At 42.6% G+C, this 9,356-nt stretch overlaps 1 protein-coding gene across 1 annotated transcript; it reads left to right on the top strand.

Annotated features, from left to right (window-relative positions):
• On the top strand, positions 1–6,218 carry Cenpa (centromere protein A). The gene is made up of 5 exons (XM_047523188.1): positions 1–211; positions 4,388–4,488; positions 4,983–5,060; positions 5,347–5,501; positions 5,838–6,218. Exons 1-4 carry the CDS (start codon positions 106–108, stop codon positions 5,479–5,481), a joined length of 420 nt encoding a protein of 139 aa, XP_047379144.1. The 5' UTR covers positions 1–105; the 3' UTR covers positions 5,482–5,501; positions 5,838–6,218.
• The last annotated feature ends 3,138 nt before the right edge of the window (positions 6,219–9,356 follow it).

The following is a 9,356-nucleotide window of genomic DNA, read 5'->3' as shown; positions in this document are numbered from 1 at the left end:
GCAGCGGTGCCGGGCCCTCTCGCGTCTTCTGTAGGTAGCCGGCCTTCAGCTCCTGAACCCGGAAGGCCGATCAGGAGCCGTGGGGCGGCCGAGCGCCGGGACCCTATGCGGCCCGCCATGGGCCCGCGCCGCCGGAGCCGCAAGCCCGAGGCCCCAACGAGACGCCCCGCGAGTCCGCCCCCCGGTACTCCGCGGCTGGGAGCCTCCCGAGGTAACCCCCGCGGCCCTTCCCTTGCAGCTAGCCCCGGAGCGAGGCGTGGGAACGGAATTGCCACACTTGGCAGACGAGAAGGACGAGGCTTACTTGCGGAGCCGGAACCTCCCGACCGTCGGTCCGGTGGCCTTCCGCTGCCGGTGAACACGGCGGTTTTGCCCTCCTGCCTCTGCTCCAGGCACGGTCCAGTGCGCAGCCTAGCCTAGGGCTGCAGAAGGGGCCAAGGACCGGCCTGTTCCTAAGACCAGTCCTTCCTCTTGTTACTACGAACATTTATTGAGCGCTTACTACTATCTATCTAGTCACTGGGTTTAAACTCTCTTTAATGCATTATTTCAACTTTGTATTGTGCCCATTTACAGCATGTGAGAGAACTGAGGCACAGACAGGCCAGGTAACTTGAGCAGAGTCACAAACTGGGAAGGAGGAAGAGTTTGTGGTCCTCAGTTTCTTGATTTGGGACTGGAGGTGGCAAGGACTGGGGTGCACATGACAGCAATAGCTGCTTTATTTTGTCTTCTAACTCTTGCTGCATAGCTATGAACAAGGTGAAAAGGTGGCTCACTCCTATAATCCCAGTGGCTCAGAAGGCTGAGGCAGGAGCCTCGGGAGTTCAGAGCCAACCTCAGCAATTTAGCAAAGCCCTGTCTCTAAGTAAATATGAAAAAAAGGCTGGGTATGTGGCTCAGTTGTTAAGTTCCCCTGCGTTCAATCCCTGGTACCAAAAAAAAAGTATATAGATGATTTTTAGATATTACTATCGTAAGTGGGATTTTTTTTTTTTTTTTTTTCATTCTCTCCTAAAACAGGAATTTAACCTTTGCATACAGCCAACTTGCTAAATTCTTTTTTGGTGCTGGGGATTGAACCCAGGGCCTCATGTAGGCTAGCCCTTTACCCCTGAAGTACATCCCCAACCCCTCATTAATCCTAGTAGTCCTTTTATTGCTTCAATTGCATTTTTTTAAGCAAACTACTATATCATCTGCAAATAATGACTTTTGACTTGCATTTTCATGCATTTTACTTCTTATTGCATGGTATTAAGGAGACTCCTCTGAGCCTGGTAAAAGTACTGTTTTGACCATCTTTGTCTTGTTCTTAATGTTAATGGGAATATTAAGTATGATGTTTACTGTTGCTTTCCAGTGTAGACGCATCCTTCTGTTCCTGTTTAGATGAAAAGTTTTGCCTCAAATGGGCACTTTGTAGTCCTATCGCCCATGTCTGGTATTTGGTATTGTTGCTTTTCCATTCCCCTCCCTGTGACAATTCCATACTTATTTTTTCATCTCGGTTTTGACATAGAATCTTGCTGAGATGCCCAGGCTGGCCTTGAAATTTTGATCCTTCTGCCTCAGACTCCTGAGTAGCTGGCATTACAGATGTGCGCCACCACAGCCAGCTCCATACCCTTTTCTCCCTCTTTATACAGCTTCAGTCTCCTCACTTACTCTTAGGGCAGAAGTGTTTCCTTGACACCATATTCCCAGCTCCCTATACTCCCCCTTTCTCTCCCTTTAATAACTACCCTTTTAAGTAGTGATGGTCTTACCTAGGGGTCTGCCTTATTATCAAAAGCTGCTCCAGCTTCTTCAAGAACTTTTTGTTGTCCTCTCTACCTGCACCTAGAATTAAATTCAAACTCCTTACATTGGCATTGGCAAACATGCTGCAGTATTTATGATCTTCAGAAAAAGGGCAGGGGATTTACTTGACCCCACATTCCAAACTCCCTGTACTCTCCCCATTTTTATTTCCGTTTATAGCTACCTTTTAAGTAGTTGGACTCAAGTGTACACACACTGTGTCTGTTTCCTCACTCCCTGGTCGCCCTTCAGCCCATCCCAATCCCACTCCCTGCAGCCACTACCCCTACTTGAACTACTCCCATCAGGACCACCAGCAACTTTCATGTTGCCGAATCCAATGGGCAGGTCTGTGTCCTTTCCTACTCTGTCTCAGAAGCATTTTTTTTTTTTTTTTCTCTCTCAGAAGCTTTTAACACATGGGCTACTTTCTCCTTGAAACATTCCATTCCCTTGGCTTCCATGACACCAAGTACTCTGGCGGTCCCTGCTTAGTGTTCTTGACTGCCAGCGTCACTCTTCAACTCCTTGATGTGGGACTTGGCATCCTTTTCTCTTCTATCCCCTGGTGACCTCATCTATCCCTGTGGTTCTAAATACCACTTATATGATAACTCAAATCTAGATCTAGATCTTTCCTCTGACCTGATACCTGTATCCAACTATCTTTCTACCTGAACGCTCTTGAGTGTGTCTAACTAACACATTGAAAACTGGACTTCTGATTACCCCCGCCAACCTCTTCATCTCCAGGTTTCCCCATGTAAATGGCATAAACAAGCACCCATTTGTTCAAGGAGAGACATTCTTTTCTCTTACCCCCAAATCCAACCCAATGCAAGTTCAAGCAATTTTACCTTCCTTGCATACTCAGTCTGGCCGCTTTTTGCTGTCCCTACTCCCAACAGCAGCTAGAATGATCTTTAACATGTAAATACATCACCTTTCCTTCCCATTTAAATCTCTTCCCTGGCTTTTAATTACTTTAGGATTAAATCCCAATTCCTTACGAGCATTTCAAGACCCAGCTATAGCATTTTTAGTCCTAGTTCTTTTCCATGATACCCCTGACTGCTTATTTTTCATAACTGCTTGTTCTTGAGCTATGGATTTCATGTCTGCCTTACCCCTCTGAGTTTATTATCTGTATTTCTCTCAAAGTCTCCATCTCCTTTTGAACTCAGATTCTCTGGTGTAGGTTGTTTTGATTCTTGAGTTTGATTCCTTTCTTTTATGGTGCTGTTCTTCAGTTGTTTGGTGATCTTTAGTTGTGTTCGTTTACATTTTCTGTGACTGTTAAGTCTTTATTAATGGCTGCCTTCCAGAGATTGGATTGCCAATTGATTGGTGGGGAGGGAGGCAGTTGTCAGTAGTTTATCTCCTAGGTATGAGTTCCCCCTCTTTCTCTAAAATATCACGAGTCCACTGGATCTTGCCCTGTCTTTGACCCATGTTCCCTAACTTAACCCAAGAAGTATCCTCTGCCAGCTCCTGTCACAAGCTGTCTCTGAATTGCCTCTCCATCCCCATTAGCTCTTACAGCTTTTCTGACTACCTGGTGTGGATTCTCTTTCCTTGGCTGGACCTTGAATAACTTTTCTGAAGCTAATTTTATTCTTCAGAATGGTATCTTTGCATGTGCCTTTTCTTTTTTTTATTTTTTTGTTCATCATAGATTCATTTATTTTTATTGATCCTGTTTATATTTATCAAGCAATTATACTCCCCCGCCCCCGGGAATTAAACCCAAGGGACACTCTATCACTAAGCTCCTTCCCCAGCCCTTTTATTTTATGAAACAGGGTCTTTCTAAGTTCCTCAGGCTGGCCTTGAACTTGGTGACCCTCCTGCCTCAACCTCCTGAGTGCTGGAATTGGGCGCCACCACCTGGATATAATATTTTTTGATTTAACTTTCACTGATTTATTATCTTGAATATTTGTTTTACTCCATGTTCTTTTCATTCATTTTAGTAACTCTCTAACACCTGAGATGAACTTAGCTATTTTTTAAAGTCAATGTTGGAACTAGAATTTGAGCCAAAGGTTGTGACTCTGTAACCTGCATTCCTGACACTGGCAGTGACTTATGCCACTTCTGAAGCCCCACTTGTCCTCTAATGAACTGTGGTCAAATTGTTTTTACTTCTCTAGGCCCCAGGATAATCAAGACAAGGGTATTGTAGGAGACAGAATCTGATTCCTTCCAACTGTTAACAAAATAAAGGAGTTTTCAATCTAGTGGGAAAGCTATAAGAGAAACACCAAGTACTGGCGCCCAGAGGAAGGAGGCAACCCATCTGTTGGGAAGGACTTGGGATTTAGGAAAGGCTTCATGGAAGTGTTAGCACTCAAATCTCAGAAAAGCATCCATTTGTTCATTTAGCAAATATGTATTTAGCATCTGTCTGCTGTTTTCTTGTTGCTAAAGATAACAGCAGTGAATAAAACAGAAATCCCTGCCCTGTGGAGCATGGTTGCTCACAGTCACAGCCTGGTGACTTGACAGTTGCTCTGTCTCAACCAAGCTGCAAGGCATCACACATTTTCTATACCTTCTCTTCATGATCCAACTGTTTGTTCAGGTTCTTCCTCACAGCGGCGGAGAAATGTCTGGCTTAAGCAGATCAAAATGCTGCAGAAGAGTACAGACCTCTTGATAAGGAAGCGCCCCTTCAGCCGCCTGGTAAGCTCCAGGGAGCTTCCCACCACCACATGCCACCCTCCTTCCTTTAAATCTCTGGGTATGGGGGACTCTACCATGAATTACCTAGATGACTGCGTAACATATTCTTTAACCTGGTAGGGCACTCCATCTTCTGGAAACATGAGTCCTCCATGGACCCTCCAACCTTGCGGTTCTCTCTGGAATTGATGCCCCCACCACCTCTACTTTGAAACTGTGTGCTTTGACTATAGAAATAGAACCCTCCCATCCATCCACCATATGATCCCTGTTCCTACCCTGGGATTTTGCCTCCTTATCTCCCTACCACCAATAAGAGATATGCCATTTCCTAAGCTCCCAGGAGTCCATACCTGCTCCTGGTTGGGCTGTAAAATAAGGGCTAGGACAGGATGATGGAGATGAGAATTCATGGGAGACACTTGGAGAGAGTCTGTCTTCCCTTTAATCTCTCTTCTGTTACTCTACTTCTCCCCATCCCCATTCCCCAATAGACAAGAGAAATATGTATGAAATTCACACGCGGAGTGGACTTCAGTTGGCAAGCCCAGGCCCTGTTGGCCCTTCAAGAGGTAAGAAGGGGCCCAGGTACCACTGTATAAGTGCTAAAAGGGGGAGGAAGAACATTCCAGAATTCCATGGAACTGCCTGTGAAATATCAGTCTGGGTCTGGCCTCCTGAGAGAGTGACATGTTGATGCCTGAGAGTTTGGAAGAGATTCTGTGTGGTGGCAGTGAGTTCAGTCCCATTTGTGAACAGTCATTCCTTCAGTCCTTTGAGCCCTCAGAAGTGCAGCAGATCTCCAAAGAGTAGCCTGTGCCTTTTGTCTGTCTGTCTGTCATTTTCTCTTTGACCCAGGCAGCAGAAGCATTTTTAGTTCACCTCTTTGAGGATGCCTACCTTCTCTCCTTACACGCTGGGCGAGTCACTCTCTTCCCCAAGGATGTGCAACTGGCCAGGAGGATCCGCGGCATTGAGGAAGGACTAGGCTGAGCTCCTGCAACGGTGTCTCTGTAAGTCTTTCCTGCTCACCAGAGAGCAAGTACACTGGGGGAAAACAGCCAACTGCTCAACCTTGGGGCAAGAATTTCTCTGAAGGAATCTTCCTTCTCCATCCTTAGTCCCCTGCCCTCTCACCATCCCCGGTCCCTAGCAAAGCCTCGACCTTTACTTGTTATATGGGAGTCTGTGACTCGTACCCTTTAGAATAATGTTAGATATATTTTTCTCTCGTCCCCCAAATCTTAGGCAAAACTTTACAAGAACCTGATCACCTCATTTTTATTTAAAGAAAAAGCTTTCTTACTTTTGAAAATGTCTTTTTAGTAAATGTGCTTCCTAAATTTCAGGGATGTTACCTGGGACTCTCAGGAGCTGCAACTAGACCCAGTGGTGTCTGAGGTGCTACCTGGATTTTGCTGTCTCTGAGCAGTGTGTGCATGTTGCCCTTTAAATTTTCTTTATGAAGGAGAAGACTGCGTGTTTCCTCTGTAGCAGAGGTATTATAGGAGACAATCAACACCGTTACAAAGACCTGAAAAGACTTAGTTGGTGTTTCTCATATGACTCTTAAAGGATTTTGAAGACATCAGATCTGCCATGTGATAGGAAAAGAATATTTACTTATTATTTTAGATCATTCTATACTACATGCATTTTTTACCATGAGTATATTTGTACTTTTATTGAAAATGTAAGGGAAAAATAAAAGAACACTGCCATCTATTGTATGAATGGACCCCACTCTTCTCGTGTACAAATCTCTTCCTTCCAGGTTAATATCATTAGTGCCTATCAACAAATGTGTTGTTTTTCAAAACTAAATTGGGAGTTGACATAGAAATAATTTTTTTGTTTTGTTTTGTTTTGGTGCTAGGGATCAAATCCAGAGCCTTGTGCATGCTAAGCATGTGCTCTACTCCCAGCCTGAAATTTTTCTGATTCCCTATAATAAATTCATATCAAAATAATTCAAAAATTCTCTCATAGAATTTAGCATTTTATTCTTAGTTGTAAATCATAGATGTATCTTATTCATCCAGGATTTTATTTTATTCTTTTTTTCGGGGGGGGAGGCAGGCAGTAAGAACCCAGGGTCACTTAACCAGTGAGTTACATCCCCAGCCCTTTTTATTTTTTTTTTTTTATTTTATTTATTTATTTATTTTTGGTGCTGGGGATTGAACCCAGGGCCTTGTGCATGCGAAGCAGGCACTCTACCAACAGCTATATCCCCAACCCATCCTTTTTATTTTTTATTGTGAGACAGGGACTCACTAAATTGCTGAGGTTGGCCTTGAACTTGTTATCCTCCTGCTTCAGCTTCCCAAATCTCAGGAATTGTAAGCATGTGCTCACCCATCATCAATCCAGGACATTAGAGTTTTTTCAATGTTTTTATGGGTGTTTTTATAGCTTCTTTGTGGAGAAATAATAATTCTTTAATGAAAAAATAATTATTTAAATAAAAAGTTAAAATGAAGTTACTGTTATAGCACACAGAGATCATACCATGTTTTTTGTATGTTAACATTAAGTTCCTCATTTGCACACCATTCACAAACAGCCACAATTAAGAGAATCAAGGATGTGATTTTGCCTCTGGAATAGAAATAAGCAGATAAACCCTTGTCCTTCTGTTACTGAAAACACTTTAAGAGCTTTCCAGAGAAATGGGAAATGCCACCCAAAGATCTGAGAAATGTGAGTGATGAAAATGAGCAGTGAGTGCCGACTACTAATAATGATGTGTTTGTTGGTCAACTAAATTCAGAGACGAAAGGGAAGCACCGAGTTTTATTGTTTAATAAATTTTAACCCTTTAGAAAAACTTCTTCTCAATTGACATCAAGTCATATTTATGCAGACATTTGAATAAAGTTTATCCATGAATATATTTAGTGTTCTTGTCAGAGTGTCATTGATTAGAAAATTATAGACTTTTAGTTTTCTTTGACACTTCTTTGCTCTTGAAATTATAGTCATTGGTATTTCACTACAATACACGAGCATCACACTCAAATGCTAGGCAGGACGCATGCTTTCTGCATCACATAGTATTTGTATAATAATATGAGAATAAGTAATTTACATCATAATTAATGTTATGTTACAATTTTACTGTAAATTTTAACTTCTGTTGTTTGAGTTTTGTTTTTTGCACCTCTACGTTCTGGGTGATTTTTTATAAACACTCTTATGTTCTCACTGAAGTTTTTTCTGTTGTTATATTTTTAATATCAATACTTTTTCTTATTTTTTAAAAAATATTTTATAGTATTTTAATCAGTTAGTGGTTCACTCAACAAAACAAACCACTTAAACTACTTCAAGCAAAGAGGGATTTGAGAAAAGGATTGGCTATAATCACATAAGGAGGGATGGAGGAGCAAAAGGAAAGAGGACAAAGAACAAGCAGCTGCCAGGGCCCAAAGCCCACCCTCACGGCTGCTCTGCAATGTAGGCCCCTGCCACCACTGCATTGAACTGCACCTGTGCTACTGAGAAGGAAGTCAGAAGCCCCCACTTTGCCTGATGCTGCTACTACCACCACACCAAAGGCACTACCAAAACAGGAAAGAGAAAAATGTCTCCATGGGGGCTGGGGTTGTGGCTCATTGGTAGAGCGTTACTTGTCATGTGTGAAGCCTTGGGTTTGATTCCCGAGTACCACACATAGAAAAATAAAATAAAGGCCTATTGACAACTAAAAAAATATTTTTAAAAAAATGTCTCCATGTCTCCTTTGTTCCCTTCACCTTCCAGGACCCACCAGCATCTCCCATTGGCAGAACTTAAACAGAAGATGCTGCTAGGGAACCTAGGAATGTAGTTGGCTAGCTTCTAACCCTGCTATGTTACAGAAAACTTGAAAAGGTGGGAATGGGGCTTGGAGCCAATAGATGGAATCTGCAAACATCCCACTCTTCTTTCATGAGTGCAATACCATTTTAAGGGCATTTATTTACTGCATAGTTTGGTATTTCTAAGTTCCCTCACCCCTATGTCCTGCATTTGTTCTGGTCTCTCTTTTACTTCTGATGTTTTCCTATGATGTCCAACAGTCCTTATAGGTAAGATGGAGAGAAGAAAGCTCATTGGGAGTTCTGAGCATGTGAATGGGACTTGTTGACTTTGAGCTTTGCTGTGGAATGATCAGGTGAGCCTTTTGGTGGGGAGCCCCCTGTTCTCTTAGGCTGGACACATGCACAGAGGACAGTCACCCAGCCTTCTTAGAAGGCTAAAGCCCAACTGCTTCTAGGAGCTGAGTGGAGAAGGAAAGCTGAGGATACCCATATTCAAAGTTCACTATGCATAAGCCTACTTACTATCTCTGACTTTGGCCTCCCCAGGTCCAGAGACCCTCTGTCGTGTCATCTCTTGAGAACAAGGACCCATCTGTGGGGATGGAGAGAGGGAATCATCCAGTGAATGAGTGGTAGGAGAGAAATATCCAAAGATTTGGTCATTTCCTAAATAGCTTGCAGCCAATCTTCTATTTTAGCCAACACTCATTTCCCCCAGTTACAAAAGTATTTGATACTCTCCATTTCTGAACCTTATGAAGATTTTACTGTGTGGTTTTAATCATCTACTGCTACCTTAGGATTCCATAGTCTGAAATCAGTTTCTACTTGTTCATTTGCTTTTTAACTTTCAAAAAAAATTTTTTTACTGTTTTTGCCTCTCTTGTTCTCCCTATCTTTGTGAACTGATAATGATTTTCTTACTCTGTGTAGAATTATATATTGGCAGTGTTCTTTCTTTATTTGAGAAAGTTAATTCCTTGGTTTTCTGGGTTTTGTTTTTGCTGTTGAGATGTTAGCTGTCAGTCCCTCTGCTTCTTTGAAATTAATATTTCTGCAATG

This window comes from Sciurus carolinensis, chromosome 13, assembly GCF_902686445.1.
Source record: "Sciurus carolinensis chromosome 13, mSciCar1.2, whole genome shotgun sequence".
Taxonomy (NCBI): Eukaryota; Metazoa; Chordata; class Mammalia; order Rodentia; family Sciuridae; genus Sciurus; species Sciurus carolinensis.
The sequence above is the reverse complement of the archived record's forward strand: the minus strand, read 5'-3'. Positions and strand labels throughout refer to the sequence as shown.

Bases quoted from the DNA above. Each gene is read 5' to 3' on its own strand.
- Cenpa (XM_047523188.1), top strand. From the start codon at position 106: ATGCGGCCCGCCATGGGCCCGCGCCGCCGGAGCCGCAAGCCCGAGGCC. The intron at 212-4,387 runs GTAACCCCCGCG...CTGTTTGTTCAG, and splicing joins GCGGCTGGGAGCCTCCCGAG to GTTCTTCCTCACAGCGGCGG. The intron at 5,061-5,346 runs GTAAGAAGGGGC...TCTTTGACCCAG, and splicing joins CCCTGTTGGCCCTTCAAGAG to GCAGCAGAAGCATTTTTAGT.